The sequence below is a fragment of the Heterodontus francisci genome, chromosome 19 (genome assembly GCF_036365525.1).
Source record: "Heterodontus francisci isolate sHetFra1 chromosome 19, sHetFra1.hap1, whole genome shotgun sequence".
NCBI lineage: Eukaryota > Metazoa > Chordata > Chondrichthyes > Heterodontiformes > Heterodontidae > Heterodontus > Heterodontus francisci.
Genome location: NC_090389.1, coordinates 12899943 through 12919036, shown reverse-complemented (window position 1 = coordinate 12919036; position 19094 = coordinate 12899943). Strand labels below are relative to the sequence as shown.

General features: G+C 45.1%; 1 protein-coding gene across 2 annotated transcripts in view; it reads left to right on the top strand.

Annotated features, from left to right (window-relative positions):
* The window catches only part of rrp9 (ribosomal RNA processing 9, U3 small nucleolar RNA binding protein), a 37024-nt gene extending 31378 nt beyond the window's left edge, over window positions 1–5646 (top strand). For both annotated transcript variants that reach the window (XM_068051383.1, XM_068051382.1), the window contains exons 14-15: window positions 2978–3051; window positions 5436–5646. In XM_068051383.1, coding sequence (XP_067907484.1) covers window positions 2978–3051; window positions 5436–5535 — 174 coding nt within the window. In that variant the 3' untranslated portion in view covers window positions 5536–5646. The remainder of the gene's footprint in view (window positions 1–2977; window positions 3052–5435) is intronic.
* Window positions 5647–19094: the final 13448 nt, after the last annotated feature.

The following is a 19094-nucleotide window of genomic DNA, read 5'->3' as shown; positions in this document are numbered from 1 at the left end:
GACTAACGCAAGCAAATGGACTGCTGGGTGGAACACTACCTAGAACTGTCTTCTCTTTGGCCTCCTTATCTCGAGAGACAATGGATAAGCGCCTGGAGGTGGACTCCAGGGAAAATGTTGTCACTGATTCAGCCCTCAATGCAGCCCAGTCTCTGCCAGTCATGGATGAGCTGAACGTACAGCCAACAAAATCGTGACTCAGTGATGCCATTGATTCTCTAGCCAGTGGAAAAGCCCCTGGAAAAGACGGCATTACCCCTGAAATAATCAACAGTGCCAAGCCTGCTATACTCTCAGCACTCCATGAACTGCTTTTCCTGTGCTGGGATGAGGGAGCAGTACCACAGGACATGTGCGATGCCAACATCATCACCCTCTATAAGAACCAGGGTGACTGTGGTGACTGCAACAACTACCGTGGAATCTCCCTGCTCAGCATAGTGGGGAAATGCTTCACTAGAGTCGTTTTAAACAGACTCCAGAAGCTGGCTGAGCGTGTCTACCCTGAGGCACAGTGCGGCTTTCGAACAGAGAGATCCACAATTGACATGCTGTTCTCCCTTCGCCAGCTATAGGAGAAATGCCGCGAACAACAGATGCCCCTCTGCTTTGCTTTCCTAGATCTCAGCAAAGCTTTTGACCTCGTCAGCAGATGTGGTCTCTTCAGACTACTAGAAAAGATCAGATGTCCACCAAAGTTACTAAGTATCATCACCTCATTCCTTGACAATATGAAAGGCACAATTCAGCCTCATCAGACCCCTTTCCTATCCTGAGTGGCGTGAAACAGGGCTGTGTTCTCGTACCTACATTGTTTGGGATCATCATCTCACTGCTGCTCTCACATGCGTTCAGGTCTTCAGAAGAAGGAATTTTCCTCCACACAAAATCAGGAGGCAGGACATTCAACCTTGCCCGTCTAAGAGCGAAGACCAAAGTATGGAAGGTCCTCATCAGGGAACTCCTCTTTGCTGACGATGCTGCATTAACATCTCACACTGAAGAGTGTCTGCAGAGACTCATCGACAGGATTGTGGCTGCCTGCAGGAAATTTGGCCTAACCATCAGCCTCAGGAAAACTAACATCATGGGACAGGACGTCAGAAATGCTCCATCCATCAATATCGGCGACCACGCTCTGGAAGTGGTTCAAGAGTTCACCTACCTAGGCTCAACTATCAGCAGTAACCTGTCTCTCAATGCAGAAATCAGCAAGCGCACGGAAAAGGCGTCCGCTGCTATGTCCAGACTGGCCAAGAGGGTGTGGGAAAATGGCGCACTGACACGGAACACAAAAGTCCGAGTGTGTCAAGCCTGTGTTCTCAGTACCTTGCTTTACGGCAGCGAGGCCTAGACAACATATTTCAGCCAAGAGCGATGTCTCAACTCATTCTATCTTCGCTGCCTCCGGAGAATCCTTGGCATCAGGTGGCAGGACCGTATCTCCAACGCAGAAGACCTCTAGGCGGCCAACATCCCCAGCATATACACCCTACTGTGCCAGCAGCGCTTGGGATGGCTTGGCCATGTGAGCCGCATGGAAGATGGCAGGATCCCCAAGGACGCATTCTACAGCGAGCTCGTCACTGGTATCAGACCCACTGGCCGTCCATGTCTCCACTTTAAAGACGTCTGCAAGCGCGACATGAAGTCCTGTGACATTGATCACAAGCCGTGGGAGTCAGTTGCCAGTGATCGCCAGAGCTGGCGGACAGCCATAAAGGTGGGGCTAAAGAGGCACAGTGGTTAGCACCGCAGCCTCACAGCTCCAGCGATCCGGGTTCGGTTCTGGGTACTGCCTGTGCGGAGTTTGCAAGTTCTTCCTGTGACTGCATGGGTTTCTGCTGGGTGCTCCGGTTTCCTCCCACAGCCAAAGACTTGCAGGTTGATGGGTAAATTGGCCATTGTAAATTGCCCCTAGTGTAGGTAGGTGGTAGGAGAATGGTGGGGATGTGGTAGGGAATATGGGATTAATGTAGGCTTAGTATAAATGGGTGGTTGTTGGTCGACACGGACTCGGTGGGCCGAAGGGCCTGTTTCAGTGCTGTATCTCTGATTCTATGACTCTGTGTCCCGCAGGCCTGTCCTCGGGCCTGGCTTGATCCTCAGTCTCGTCTCGCTGTCCCGCAGGTCCATTCGGGCTTTGCTTTATCCTCTGTCTCTTTCGCTGTCCCGCAGGTCTGCTCTCGGGCCTTGTTTTATCCTCGGTCTCTTCTCTCGCTCTCCCACAAGTCCGTTCTTGGGCCTTGTTTTATCCTTGGTCTCTTCTCTCGATGTCCCCCAGGTCCGCTTTCGGGCCTTGTTTTATCCTCGGTCTCTTGCTCTCCCGCAGGTCCGCTCTCGGACCTTGTTTTATCCTCGGTCTCTTCTCTAGCTGTCCCCCAGGTCCGCTTTCGGGCCTTGTTTTATCCTCTGCCTTTTCTCTTGCTCTCCCCCAGGTCCACTCTCGTGCCTTGCTTTATCTCTCTCTGTCCTCCCGCTCTCACACAGGTCTGCTCTGTATGTGTATTCCAGCAGTTTGCTGTCACATGCTTGTGCTCTGGGGGTTGTGCTGTGACGTTACCAATGTTTTGGATAGTTTAAGGTCTGAGTACCTTAAAATGAAGAGATCCCCTTTAGGAAGGGAGTTGTTGAAGGTAACTCCATAGGTATTGCACAGCCCAGTGTCGGACTGAGCCTTAAATACCAGAACCGTGCCAAGTTCCGTCAATGGTCTGTGCTGAGGGAAACTTTGGCTCTTTTTTTTCTCCCACTCTGCTCTTTCCCTCCACATATAAAGTCCAGACACACTGCAGCACCTTTATTTCTGCCCCAGCAGTGAGCAGCTAATTCAGCACACAACTGTTGCAGCAAATTCACAACCTTATATAAGGATGGCATGGCACTGTCCGTGGGGATATCAAGACCTGTGAATGAACTGTTAATTTCCATGCAACGCTGAAAACTAATTACCGCTGTCTATCTGCCTCTTTCATAGGTCGGCTTTGTGAACTGTTTGAAATTTTCCAGTTCGGGTGACTTTTTGGTAGCTGGTGTGGGGCAGGAGCACAGGTAAGGGGCTGGGCCACAACCTGTATCTCTATCGCAGCCAATTGGAATTTTCGCAGGAGATTCTCCGGTGGGAAATTGCTGGAACTTCCTCTGAAAGGCGTGAATGGCTAAAAACTGTTTTGTGTATAGCATTTCTCCAAGGTTTTGTCAATCTCCCACTGACGTTGCAGAAGGAGTTACTCTGTTCCTGTGGGAATTCGGGGCTGGCAAGTTTTAGATATGGTCTAACCCATTTCCTGTATTGTTTATGATTACTTGGATGATATGCTCCTTTATAAGAACGGGAGTGTTACACCTTACAGCACAAATGTAATTTTCTGTTCATGTGGACGGTGTAATTTAAAGCCACAGAGCCTAACTGTGAAACACTTGCTACTTTTCCATTAGTGGTTTCCCTACCTGTTTGGCTATGATTTTGTTTATGATGTTTGACCTTTTAAACATTTCCAAACAGACTACCTATTGATAAACATATATCCAAAGGGAAAAAGGTGTAAGATCAACTGTTAACAAAATGTTATGGCAGGTGATGAGCACAAGGGAGGGTGTGTGGAAAAGCCATACATGAGATGGTCTGTGTGCTGAATGGACCCACACAAAGGTGAAGCAGGTTCAGTGATCATTAACTGAAAGCCTGTGGTCAGCATGAAGCTGTTATCAACAAAATAATGTGACCTTGAAGTGTGCCACTCCTTCAACAGGTCTGATGGACAGTGGTATTGGGGGCTCCTCTCTTTTCCTCAACTCCCCCAGCTTTTTCTGACCCAAGCATTATTTGTTGGAGGGTGGTGCACCAGAGCACACCTTCTGGTGGATGGAGTGAGCATTGGTGGGCTTGCAGTTTTCCTAACCATGAACCAAACCCAGTACTACAGCTGCAGTGTGCATGTAATCACTCAAGCCCACATGTGTAGGGGTGCTAACATTGACTGCAGTGCCATCGAATGAGGGAGGAATCTGACAGGGTTCCTTCCGTTGATCTTTATCCAATGTGCTTGGCAGACATCAGGCACGGCTGTGATGCTCCACTGTTGAATGCCTTCCACAGCCTTGGCCGTGTTTATGAAATGATCATTTAGGTGAGATGGTGGAGGGCAGCTGCTGTCCTCAGTGGAACACAAGTAAGCCATTCGTCCCTCAATCCTTGTTCTATCATTTGATTAGATCAGGGCTGATCTGTACCTCAGCTCTTCACTATCTCATGATGCCCTTTATCTGATAACTGTATGCCAGCAACAAACAATACCTGCACAAGGAAATGGGAGAAAATCGACCTTCATTAAAAAAAAACACACAGGGAGAAAAGATTGTCAGCAGACTGAGGGGTTTTAAATTGCTAATCACTTCATGCAACTTTGTCCTGTTGTCCAGTAATACAGGGTGACTTGTTCTCAGCAGAGTGTCACTTGTGTAACCATCCAACATTGACCTCTGAATATACTTTAATTACTCTTGGTGGCTATTTCTTTTATTGATGAGATGGTAGCAGATTCTGTTCAGAAGCTGACATAATTGTCTGGCTCCTCAGCTGCTGCCTCTGAGCTTTTATTACTGGGTGGTGTTGTTTAGAGTCTTTGCTTTTGATCTTTTCTGAGTGGTTATTCTATCCTGGCAATGCAATTTTATTTTCTGGCTTGAATGTGATTACTTGCAATCACCATTACCAGGATATGTTGAGACCTGTGCCTTGGGTGTTTTTCTGTGTTAAAGGAGCTATATAGATGCAAGTTGTTATCATGTTCATTAAAATAAGTAATGGATTCACTTGGCTGTCTAATATCTTAGTTGGTGAAGGAAAAAAGAAAGAACTTGCTTTTCTATAGCACCTTTCACAACCTCAGATGGTCCCAAAGTGCTTGACAGCAGAACAATACTTTTTCTCTTTTGAAACGTAGTTACTGATGTAATGTGGGAAACGTGGCAGCCAATTTGATCTTGGGTTCAATCCCAGTCTGTTCTAAATTAGCCCATCTTGGACTGATTGGCAGGGTCTTTAAAATTGTTGTCCCAGGAGCACTGGTGACAATCAGCCAGTGTTCCTATCTGGTGATCTGCAGGCAAATCATTGTGTGTGGGCACTCCCGGTGGGGATAGGATTGGCTCCCAAGGCCAACACATCTGCTGTTACTAGCATTGCAGGCTCATGTGTGAACAGTGAGTCACTTGGTAAGGGATCAGAGGGCTAACAGTGACTATAGAACTATACCATCACAAGAGTACAATTGAGATATGCTTTAGTTTAAATTTAGTGCTCAGGTGAAGCTGAGAACTCCCTGGGTGCTTTGCTTTCATGTTTTTTGTCTGTATCTGAACTGCTGTTAAATTCTATACCTGCTGAACATGTCAGCAGTTCAGTTGAATAAAACTTTGACTTTTCTTTGCAGGTTAGGCCGCTGGTGGAGACTAAAAGAAGCTAAGAATGGAATCTGTATTATCCCACTGAAAAAGATGGAGACAAAAACGCAATCTGGAGAATGCAAATAGCTCTGGTGTGATCAACCGGTGCTTGTACAGGATCTTCCCCATCCCACCTCTGACTTTGAGTGCCTATATTTTGTAAATAAAATTGTGGTGAAATCTCTCCACCTGCCATGATGTGCACACCGCTATACTCAGTCCTTTTCCAGAACAGCTGCTTTTCCCTCTTGCCTCCGATCTCACATGGAATTGGGAGTCAATTAGCAACCCAGAAAGTAGGATACACCATGAGCAGTTTGGTCCTCCAGGAGAGAGAACTATTCTTTCTGGATTCTGCATAACCAGCATCTTGAGGATGGCTTCTTTTACACAAAGCCACTTATAAATGGGATAAACTCGGTTCAATATGCAAGTCAGTTTAAAAAAAAACACTGGGAACAAGACTATTCTGTTAAGTGCAGAGTTTGGCTTTGATCAACATGGTGAGCTCCATTTTTGGTGTGGAGAGGTGTGGCGCAGCCGATTGAAAGCAGGTGCATTTGTAGTAAGTCTTATATAGTGTATTGGTGAGGCAGTGCTCTTTAATATGTGATGTGTCCTCGAGTGATGCTCTGAATTCATAAACTTGAATTGCTCATCATTGTCCTAAATACGCCCAATGTTAATTCTGTCTCACTGGAGAATCTGCCACTCTTCATTGTAGGGTTGGAGTTCATAGTGCCAAAAGAAGCAGAGATCTGTAATCAAATGCTGCACCCTACTTTTGCACAGTTAAAATGCTTCCAGACACAGCCTACATTTAGGGACACGATCTATAATTGGACAGCTGGGTGGGTTACAGAACTGAAGTAGATATAGTGTCACCCATCACAGTTCACACAAAAGTATGTGCTAGGGGAACAAAAAGATGGTGTTATCGCAGCATGCATTCTGATCCAGAGTGACATTGCCCCCCCTTTTGTGCTAATGATTTGTGAGATATATTAGACTATGGTCAAAACTCTCATTCCCCCAATTCCTGTAACTTTCCATTTATCAGTCCAATGAGTGTTGGCCAGCTCTTGCTGCATGCAGGGACGGACTGCTTCGCTATTTGAGGAGTTGTAAATGGAACTAAACGCTGCAATCATCAGCCAGCAACTCCACTTCTGCCCTTATGGTGGGGGGAAAGTCATTGATGAAGCAGCTGACGATGGTTGGGCCTAGGAGATTACCCTAAGGAACTTTCTTGACTGTCATTTCTGCTCTATAAGTCTTGGTGCCATACTAGGGAATGTATTTGCCAACATGTTCCTCAGGCGAAGCATCCTCCTCATTGCTGCTCTATGATCGGAGTTCCTGTGCATGTCCACACCTCTTCGAGGGAAGGATCGTGAACTCCGGTGGTGTAATTTTGAGCTCTCCACAGTTACTGTTTCATTGACCTGCTCTGTACTGCAGGTGTCATGCTTTGTAGGAAATGGACCGTTGACTGTTTCAAGGATTCGCTCATCCACCATTTGATGACATTTCCTCCATTAAGGGTCCCACTCTGCCAGAGACTCATCTGCTCGAAGCTGCTGACTCGTTCTGGAGATTGCACAGTTACTTAACTGTCCCTCCTGGCACTGATAATCCAGTCACAGGTAATCCTGTTTACTGTCATTAAGGTTTTAACACCTGACTGACACCATGGGAGAAGCTGAGCTTCATGTATTTCAGTGGTTTTGTCATCTGTGTAGGTTGTCGCTGATCATAAATGTCAATCTTACCATATTATCAATGTCGACAGCTTGTCAGTATCATTGTACAATACATGTAGGAAATAATTTTCATCTTCTGATATGAAGCTGAAGGAAGCGAAGCCTGAGGAATGGTATCTGTTATTTTTCTCAAGGCTTTAGCATCAGCTGAGAAAACAATTTCCAGGCAGAGTTGGAAAAAGTATTGCTGATTTTAAGTGTATAAAGCTCATAGAGTCATAGTTATACAGCACAGAAACAGGCCCTTCAGCCTACCGTGTCCATGCCGGCCATCAAGCATCTATTTATTCTAATCCCATTTCCCAGCACTTGGCCCGTAGTCTTGTATGCTTATGGCGTTCCAAGCGCTTATCTAAATACTTCTTAAATGTTGTGAGGGTTCCTGCCTCTACCACCCCCTCAGGCAGTGTGTTCCAGATTCCAACCACCCACTGGGTGAAAAAAAAATTCCTCCAATCCCCTCTAAACCTCCTGCCCCTTACCTTAAATCTATGCCCCTTGGTTATTGCCACCCCCACTACGGGAAAAAGTTTCTTCATATCTATGCCCCTCATAATTTTGTATGGTACCCCCCCCACCCCCGTCAGCCTCTCTGCTCTAAGGAAAACAACCCTAGCCTATCCAATCGCACCATAGCTGAGATGCTCCAGCCCAGGCAAGATCCTGGTGAATCTCCTCTGTACCCTCTCCCGTGCAATCACATCTTTCCTATAGTGTGGCAACCAGAACTACACAGTACTCCAGCTGTGGCCTAACTAGAGTTCTGTACAGCTCCATCATAACCTCCCTGCTCTTATATTCTCTGCCTCGGCTAATAAAGGCAAGTATCCCATATGCCTGCCTAACCACCTTATCTACCTGCGTCGCTACTGCCTTCAGTGATCTATGGACAAGTACACCAAGGTCCCTCTGACCCTTTGTACTTCCTAGGGTCCTACCATCCATTGTATATTCCCTTACCTTGTTCGTCATCGCAAAATACATCACCTCACACATCTCAGGATTAAATTCCATTTGCCAATGCTCTGCCCATCTTACCAGCCCATCTATATCGTCCTGTAATCTAAGGCTTTCCTCCTCACTATTTACAACACCACCAATTTTCATGTCATCTGCAAACTTACTGATCATACCCCCTATATTTACATCTAAATCATTAATGTACACTACAAAAAGCAAGGGTCCCAGCACCGATCCCTATGGTACACCACTGGTCACAGGCTACCAATCGCAAAAGCAACCCTCAGCCATCACCCTCTGCCTCCTGCCACTAAGCCAACTTTGGATCCAAATTGCCCTGGATCACATGGGCTCTTACCTTCTTGACCGATCTCCCATGCGGGAGCTTATCAAAAGCCTTACTGAAGTCCACGTAGACTACATCAACTGCTTTACCCTCATCTACACATATAGTCACCTCCTTGAAAAATGTAATCAATGCTGCCTGAGGATGCTGCTGTTAACTGTAGTAACTCACTTCCAGCCATCTTTTTCAATGTCAGAAATATCCTAGCTCTGAATTAGCTGTTTGTAGTCTACCCTATGCGCACATACACAACAGGAGAGTCATATCTGTGACACATGATCATAATGGAGGTGCCATGCAAGTACAGCAAATGAGTGTCCTGCCTCACATTTTCCCCCTCACAGAACAAGATACTTCTGAGTTTTAAAAAAAAAGAATATAGTGGAACTCTGAAATTTAGTCAAAGCAAAGCACAGCTACAAAAATGCATCGTCCTTCAATCAAGCAAGTCCTCAATTTCAAGAGCATTGCTTATAGGTGTGTCATCAGCATAAATCAACAGACATCAATTCCTGCAGTTTGCGTTTCATCGGCAGCATGTATTGCTTGAAGTATTTAGCAGCATCACTACACCAAGCATGCTAATGTTCCTTCATGTCAAGAAGTGCATGTCTGTCTTCCTCTGTTGAATGAGGCTGCAGGAGTGTTCCAGCTGGAGGATGTAGTGTTTATATCAATGACCCATAAGATTCTGTGTAAGGCTTGTACCTACACCTTCACGTGACATTTAGAGTCATAGAGTCGTACAGCATAGAAACAGGCCCTTCGGCCCACCGCATCCATGCCGACCAAAATGCCTATCTATACTAATCCCACCTGCCTGCATTAATTCCATATCCCTCAATGCCTTGCCCATTCAAGTACCTGTCCAGATGCCTCTTAAATGTTGCTACTGTTCCTGCCTCCACCACCTCCTCTGGCAGCTCATTCCAGATACCCACTATTCTTTGTGTGAAAAATTTACCCCTTTGATCCCCTTTAAACCTCCTCCCTCTCACCTTAAATCTATGCCCTCTAGTTTTAGTCATCTCTACTATGGGAAACAAACTCTGGCTATCTACCCTATCTATGCCTCATAATTTTATATACCTCTATCATGTCCCCTCTCAGCCTCCTTCACTCCAGGGAAAACAGACCCAGCCTATCCAATCTCTCTTTATAACTCAAGCCCTCCAAACCAGGCAACATCCTTGTGAATCTTTTCTGCACCCTCTCGAGCTTAATCACATCTTTCCTGTAGTGCGGTGACCAGAACTGCACACAGTACTCCAAATGCGGCCTAACCAACGTTATGTACAACTGTAACATGACATTCCAACTCTTGTACTCAATGCCTCAGCCGATGAAGGCAAGCATGCCATACGCCTTCACCACCCTGTCTACCTGTGGTGCCACTTTCAGGGAACAATGTACTTGCACCCCAAGGTCTCTGCTCAACAACACTCCCCAGGGCCCTGCCATTCACTGTATATGTCCTGCCCTGGTTTACCTTCCCAAAATGCATCACTTCACACTTGTCTGCATTACATTCCATTTGCCACTCACTTGCCCACTTTCGCAGTTGATCTATATCTTTTTTTTACAACCTTCTTCACTGTCCACTATACCACCAATTTTGGTGTCATTTGCAAACTTACTAATCATGCCCCTTACATTCACATCCAAGTCATTAATTATATATGACAAACAACAGAGGGCCCAGCACCGATCTCTGCGGCACACCACTGGTCACTGGCCTCCAATCTGAAAAACAACCTTCCACTACCACCCTCTGCCTCCTATCACCAAGCCAATTTTGTATCCAATTTGCTAGCTCACCCTGGATCCCATATGTTCAAACCTTCTGGACCAGCCTACCATGCGGGACCTTGTCAAAGGCCTTGCTAAAGTACATGTGGACAACGTCCATCGCTCTGCCCGCGTCAATCCTCTTGGTCACCTCCTCGAAAAACTCAATCAAATTCGTGAGACATGATTTCCCACGCACAAAGCCATGCTGACTATCCCTATTTGGGGGCTTGTGCTGAAATTGGGACAGCTGTCCCACAGATCTGTCAAGGTAAAGCCTGAAATAGTCATACAATAATATCTTTCAGCCAATATCCCAGACTCCTCCATCGCCATCTTGTCTCACTGGCAGGACAAACCCACCAGAGGTGGTGGCACAGTGGTGTACAGTTATGATAAGTGATCCTGTGACCCTCAACATTAATTCATGTACCTGTGAGGTCTCTCAGCATAGGCAAGGAAACTGCCTGCTGATTAACACCTACCCTCCCTGACTCTGTTGCACTGCATTTTGTAATCATAGAATAGTTACAGCACAAAAGGAGGCCATTTGACTTGTCGAGTCTGTGCTGACCTTCTGCAAGAGCAACTTACTTAGTCCTGCACCCATTTTTTCTTCCGTAATCATGCATTTTTATTTCCTTCAGGTGCTTATCCAATTCCCTGATTGAATCTGCCTCCACCATCCTCTCCGGCAGTGCATTCCAAATCCTAACTACTCGCTACATAAAAAGCATTTTTCCTCCTGTCAGTTTTGGTTCATTTGCCAATCACCTTAAATCTGTGTCCTTTGTTTCTTGATCGTTCTGCAGTGGGACCAGTTTCTCTTTATCTGCTCTAGACTCCTCTATCAAATCTCCTCAATTTTCTCTTCAGAGAACAACCCCAGCTTCTCTAATCTATCCACACAACTGAAGTCCCTCATCCCTGGAACCATTCTCATAAATATTTTCTGCACAGTCTCTAAAGCCTTCATATCTGTCCTAAAGTCCTCGGCCTGAAATTGGACATAATACTCCAGTTGGGGCCAAATCAGTGTTTCGTAAAGGTTCGTCATAACTTCCTTGTGTTTGTGCTTGGTGCCTCTATATTTAAAGATCAAGATCCTGTATGCCTTTTTAACCACTTTCTCAACCTGACCTGCCACTTGCAACGATGTGTGCGCATATACCCATAGGTAGCTGATCCTGCACCCCCTTTAGAATTGTACCCTTTAATTTATATTGCCTCTCCTTGTTCCTTTGTTCTTCCCACCAAAATGCATCACCTTACACTTTCCTGCATTAAAGAGGAGACACAGTGAAGCAAGACACTCTGATCTGGAGTGGCAGGCTTTAAGTTCCAAAGCCTCACAAGGTGGTGGAGGTGAACTCTGTGGGATGGGCTGATGCACAGCATAGGCCGGGGAGGGAAACCTTGGGAGCCATGATTTAGAGCAGCTCCAGAGTGCAACATGGATGCTGGCTGAAGAAGAATATAGGCATTCTGTATCTATTAGAAAAATAGCATATATGTATATTGCCATATCACGTTCAACATGTGATATACTTATGATTTTTTGAAGTGTAATTGCAGTTATGTAAGTATACTAGCCAGTTGGACACAGCGTAAGGGCCAGGATTTTACCAGCCCTCTGGAGACGGGCTGGGAGGCGGGAGGGCCAGTAGGAGGGAAGCTGAATGGCAGCAGCTTGGCCGCCTGCTGAGTGGAGGTAGCAGCCAATTAAGGTGCTTAACTGGCCTATTAATGGTCATTTTACACCCCCGCTGGCATTTTACCAGCATTTCAACAGCCCCCAACCGCCATCTTGAGAGACCAACAGGTGCATCAAGGTGGCCACCCCGGGGGAGGGCAAGGCGGCCTTCCTTCCCGGAGGCTCCACATCATCCGAGGGGCCCCCTGGCGGCAATGGCTGTCTCTGTGGCTCCAACGCCACGGTTGGGGGTGGGGGGGAGGGGTTCACCCCTCCGATCGCCAGGGCTACCTGCCTGGCCCCGGCACATGCAAAAAAATTCTTACAGGCCGTTTGAGGGTGCCTCAACAGGGTGCAGCCTCTATCGGTGGCACTGCTGAGGCTGCTAAGCTGCTGGCTTTCTGAACGGGCTGGCAGCTCAGAGAGGCAAACCATCGTCCTTCATGTTCCTGCTCAAGTACTACCATGGGATCTTTTACACCAACCTGAATAGGCAGTCGGAATCTTAGTTTCACATCTGATCCAAAAGATAATGCAGCACTTTCCAATGTATTGCACTGAAGTGTCTGCCTGCATTATGTGCCTAAATTTCTGGAGTGAGGCTTAAACCCACATTCTCGGACACAAACGAGAGCAATACCAACTTAGCCAAGATGACACTTGGTACAAGAGCTTAGCCATACATGACACATTGTTGCAGATACAAATGCCATCTTGTTTTTTAAACCATTGTTCGTGCTGGTGGCTTCTGACCTTCACCCTGAAACTAGCCAACAGTTCCCAATCTTAAAACAGCAGATCAAACAACAGTTAGTCTCAAATTCATTTTAGCCTTTGTTTAATTAGCAGCTAAACTTTAGCAGGTAGATTTTGGGAGCTTTTTAAAACGAAGAAATGAAGGCATTCTAAACTAGAGCTGTGCTGCTGTGTCTGAATAGGAGCAGCACGATGTATGGTTAGCTACTAATACACTAAAGTTGATACTTCAACATGTACTGATGTCAAATTGCATACATTGCAGAGCCATCATAAAAATGCTGTGCATAGCTGGGAGCTAAAACCAATGAGCAGATTTCATTTTGCAAACTGCTTGACTAAACAAATTGAATGACCTGAAGTTCTATGTACTTAATAACGAGATCATTTCAAAGGGATACAGGACCACTTTAGCAGTGGAATAATGCATTCTGCTATACATGATACAACAAATGTAATAAAGAAGCAAAGGCAATCCATGACCTTCAGCAGTTGCGAATATCTTAATGCAGGGGTTCCCAACCTGTGGTACACGCATCCCTGAGGGTACCCGAGACATCTCTGGGGGGTACAAAGGAGAAATTGTCCAATGTCAGATCCTGTTGTGCACTCCTCTGCTCATGCTCTCTCTCACGTGCTTCCATGGCTCCCTCTGCATGCTCTCTCTCCCGAACTCTCCTCTCTCTCTCTTGTGTTTGCATCCTCCGTTTAATATCATTCGCTCTGCGCTCTCTTCAATTACAGTGGTGTCAATATGGAAACCACTCTGTTCCTTGGACAGCACCTGCCAAACCTGTGACCTCTACCACCTAAAAGAACATGGCTAGCAGTCGCATGAGACCACCACCACCTGCAAGATCCCCTACAAGCCACACCCCATCCTGACTTGGAACTATATCGCCGTTCCTTCACTGTCGCTGGGTCAAAATCCTGGAATTCCCTCCCAAACAGCACTGTAGGAATTCCTACATCACATGGACTGCAGCAGTTCAAGAAGGGCAGCTCACTACCACCACCTTCTCCAGTGAAGTTAGGGATGGGCAATAAATACTGGCATCCCCAGTGACGGTCACATCCCTTGAATGAATAATAAAAAGGAGTGCAATGAAAGTTCCTGGGATGAGGGCTTTGTCCTATGAGGAAAGATTGAGTAGACTAGACCTAAATTCCCTGTAGCTTGGAAGAATGAGAGGTGATCTAATTGAAGCATCTAAAATTCTTAAAGGGCTTGAAAGGGTAGATGCTGGAAGGATGATTCCCCCGGCTGGGGAGTCTAGAACTTGGGGGTTACAGTCTCAGAATAAGGGGTTGGCCATTTCAAACTGAGATGAGGAGAAATTTCTTCACTCAAATGATTATACGTAAATTATATATAAATGATTTGGAGGAAAATGTAGCTGGTCTGATTAGTAAGTTTGCGGACGACACAAAGGTTGGTGGAGTTGCGGATAGTGATGAGGATTGTCAGAGGATACAGCAGGATATAGATCGGTTGGAGACTTGGGCGGAGAAATGGCAGATGGAGTTTAATCCGGACAAATGTGAGGTAATGCATTTTGGAAGGTCTAATACAGGTGGGAAGTATACAGTAAATGGCAGAACCCTTAGCAGTATTGACAGGCAGAGAGATCTGGACGTACAGGTCCACAGATCACTGAAAGTGGCAACGCAGGTGGATAACGTAGTCAAGAAGGCATACGGCATGCTTGCTTTCATCAGTCGGGGCACAGAGTATAAAAATTGGCAAGTCATGCTGCAGCTGTACAGAACTTTAGTTAGGCCACACTTGGAATATTGCGTATAATTCTGGTCGCCACACGACAAGGAGGATGTGGAGGCTTTGGAGAGGGTACAGAAGAGGTTTACCAGGATGTTGCCTGGTCTGGAGGGTATTAGCTATGAGGAGAGGTTGGATAAACTCGGATTGTTTTCACTGGAATGATGCAGGTGGAGGGGTGACCTGATAGAGGTTTACAAAGTTATGAGTGGCATGGGCAGAGTGGATAGTCAGAAGCTTTTTCCCAGGGTGGAAGAGTCAGTTATGAGGGGACATAGGTTTAAGGTGCGAGGGGCAAAATGTAGAGGGGATGTGCGAGGCAGGTTTTCTTTTACCACAGAGGGTGGTGAGTGCCTGGAACTTGCTGCCAGGGGAGGTTGTGGAAGCAGGTACAATAGTGATGTTTAAGAGGCATCTTGACAACTACATGAATAGGATGGAAATAGAGGGATTCGGACCCCGGATGTGCAGAAGGTTTTAATTTAAACAGGCATCAAGATCGGCGCAGGCTTGGAGGGCTGAATGGCCTGTTCCTGTGCTGTACTGTTCTTTGTTCTTTGTTCAAAGGATTGTAAATCTTTGGAATTCTCTACCCCAGAAAGCTCTGGATGCTATGTCATTGAATATATTCAAGACAGAAGTCGACAGATTTTTGGGTACTAAGTAATATCGGGATAGTGCGGGAAGGTGGAGTTGAAGTAGAAGATCAGCCATGATCTTGTTGAATGGTGCAGCGGGCTCGAGGGGCCAAATGGCCTACTTCAGCTCTTATTTCTTATGTTATTATTTTATTTATTTTTTTATTTAGAGATACAGCACTGAAACAGGCCCTTCGGCCCACCGAGTCTGTGCCGACCATCAACCACCCATTTATACTAATCCTACACTAATTCCATATTCCTACCACATCCCCACCTGTCCCTATATTTCCCTACCACCTACCTATACTAGGGGCAATTTATAATGGCCAATTAACCTATCAACCTGCAAGTCTTTGGCATGTGGGAGGAAACCGGAGCACCCGGAGGAAACCCACGCAGACACAGGGAGAACTTATGTAAACTACTGGTCAACTTCACGTTCAGGAGGTGAATAGGTAAAGTTTACAAAAACTTAGCCCTAAGTCTCAGCAAAGCTGACTGGAGAAACTTGTTAGCTTTTCACCCGCGGGGGAGTCAGTCATTGTTTATTTTCTCCCATTTCACTGTAAATTGTTGTGATTTGCATTAATTTAGGAGCAGTGGACTCTCAGTCACCTGCATTGATGGCACTGTGAACTGTTAAATAAGAGGCCTTCAGGATCTGCTGGCAGCATTTGGTCGGGGTTAATTTCTTTGGTAAATGGAGCTGCTGCTTGGTTTGTTAAGATAGTTTAAAATTAAAAGAAAGACTTGCAATTAAGAATATTACCAAGGTCACGACAGACGAGACATTACAGGAGGTGAGTGAAGGCAGGTCGCAAACGCGCTGGAATATTCTTTGGGTAATTTATGTTCAGCCTTAAAAATAAAACTTCGCTTGTTGCCAAAGATTTTCTCTTCCTTTGTAGTGCCCTTTCCCCTATCATTCAAGGTGCGAGTTTAAACTTTTGTACTGAATTATTTTATGATTATTTTATGTTTTGAAAACAGTAATTTTATTGAGAAAATATTGACTTCTTTTCGCCATCTACACAGGCTGACTGATCCTTTGCAAAATTTATGATTTTTGTTAAGTACGCACCAATCCCAATTTAAATCCAAAATTCATAACTTGACTAAAGAACACAGCATCATTATGTATTAATCCAAAGTGTTCATAGTTAGAGGAAACTAAATATTCAAAACACTAAGCAATCCTAATTTTAGATGTGGTTGATGTTAAATATGACAGGATGCATTAAAAATAATGCATTTAGAGGAGGAGAAGAGTCCAGTTAAAAACCAGACATTCTGTAGGTACAGTTACAAGACTGAATGACTCCCAGTGTTGAGAATTGCATTTACCTTCCAAAGCCTCATGGGGTAAGTTTGCTTCTGGGGGAAAAAAGCCCTCCACATTCTTGAACTTTGCAGTATCAGAAAATGTTTATTGGAAATGTCAAATAGGAAGGAATGCTCAAAATTAGCATGGTGCCTTGATTATTACTAGTAGATTCAGGTTAAACTGAACGGTCTGTTATCCTAGATTTAGGTGAAACTGGCAGGATAGGTCCATTCTGCAACCAGTGAAATGCAAACAGTTGGGGTGGCAAAACTTTCACAAATTTTTCTACAGTATCCATGTCGCAAGATTTGTCAATAAAAGAGTAAGAGAACCTCCTGGACATCTCATTTGAAGACCAGCTCAAGACCGAATTCCAACAAAATCATTTGGGCTAAGCTTTGGGTCCAAATGTCAGCAGTTCCTCAAATTGTCAGACTGGGCTGTCGAACTTTTGATAGCATTAGCGACAACCTACCTGTGTGAAAGTGGATTTTCATCAGTCGTAAGAATATAAGAAATAGGAGCAGGAGTAGGACATTCGGCCCCTCGACCCTTCTTTACCATTCAATAAAATCATGGTTAATCTGATTGTGGCCTTAACTCCACGTCCCTGCCGGTCCCCCATAACCTTTGACTTCCTTGTAGATCAAAAATCTGTCTAACTCAACATGAATGTACTTAATGACCCAGCCTCCACTGCTGTCTGTGGAAGAGAATTCCAAAGAATAACGACCCTCTGTTACGACCAAGTGAGGCATGCAGACTTTTGTTACTGCACAGTCTGAGTTACTGCTTGTCTCTTCTGAGTGGAACAAAACTCCCAGTTTTTTCCAGAGATGGATAGACAGTCACATGGTTCTCTCAACCCCCTTTGTATATAATGAGGTCCAAAGTCTAAAACCCAAACGCTCTCTCAGGTGGTGGTGTCAGTCTTTATCCCTCGGAGGGACGTCTCCACTTATGAATGCCTTGAGATGGCTTTGACTATCCTACTAACGAAGATGATCTGTATAATCTACTCAATTAGCCAAAGCATTGTTCTGGCTGGGCTTCTTGATAGGCTTTGAGCTCCAGTTGGGGCCTTGTATTGTGCAAAGATGTTTCAGATGCAAATTGCAGTGGCCATCTTGACTGCAGTTTTTAAAAAAGTTAATTGCAAGATTTTCTCCATTAAAAGTTTAATATAAATTGTCCCTCTTGCCCTTCCTCTTATTGACTGCAACAGGGTTTATTCCTTTTAAACAGTTGTACTTACCACCTGTGTGAGTGTTTTACCTTTTAACTTTACTGTGTTCGGACAGATTTTCTTGAGTTTGACAGGAAAGAGGTAAGTTTATTATATTTAACAATCTAACCCCGATTTAAAAATAATGAAAAAATATGCTACACATTCACATGAGGATCACACGCACACAAATAGATTACAAAGTGGAAAGTAGGTTTTTTGGTTGGATTAAAGTCCAGAATAAACAGAAGTTAAATACACAGTCTGAGGCTGTATGATTCCCCGGTCTTCTGGCTGGAGTCATGTTCTTGACGTCTTGGCTGGTCAAAGTGCACTTTGTACCTAGCCTGCCTTGCTCAAGGTTTTCTTGGAGGCAGAATTGTAGTTGGCTCTTTTCCCACGGGCTCTGGCTGTAGCAGTCTGTAGGCTTGGAGGGTCCATAGTTGCAGACAGTTTTCAAACTTGATGTTTTCTGGGGAGAGAGAAAAGTACGCAGCCTTTTGCTGTTGCACAATCGAGTTACTGCTTGTCTCTTCTGAGTGTAACAAAACTCCCAGTTTTATTCAGAGATGGACAGATGGCCACATGGTTCTCTCAATCCCCTTTGTTTTTAATGAGGTCCAAAGTCTAAAACCCAAAAGCTCTCTCAGGTTGTGTTGTCAGTGTTTACCCATGGAGGGACCTCTCCACTTATGAATGCCTCAAGATAGCTTTGAATGCCCTGCTAACGAGGATGATCTAGATAACCTACTCAGTTAGCCAAAGCATTGTTCTGGCTGGGCTTCTTGTTAGACTTCTGGCTCCAGTTGGGGCCTTGTAATGTGCAAAGATGTTTCAGATGCAAATTGCAGTGGTCATCTTGGCTGCCAGTTTTTTTAAAGTTAACTGCAAAATTTTCTCCATTGAAAGTTTCATGTAAGTTTTTCACTGATGAATTAAAAATTCTTCATTTGGCATTTGGTGTTTTCTTGACACCTTCTGAGAGAAGAAATTCCTCATCTCCGTCTTAAAGGGAGACTCATTATTTTGAAATTATGCCCTCCAGTTCTAGATCCCCCCACAAGGGGAAACATCCTCTGAGCATCTGTCAAGCCCCCTCAGAATCTTATATATTTCAAAAAGATCACTTCTCATTCTTCTAAACTCCAATGACTATAGGCATTTTCCCAATAACAGATGTTAGGCTAGCTAGCCTATAGTTTCCTGCTTTCTGTCACCATCCCCCCAGAAACTTTCTTAAAGAGATGTGTTACATTTGCAGTTTCCCAATCTGCTGGGACCTTTCCAGAATCTAGGGAATTTTGGAAGATTATAACCGATGCATCCACCATCTCTGAAGCTACTTCTTTAAAGAACCCAGGATGCAGGCCATC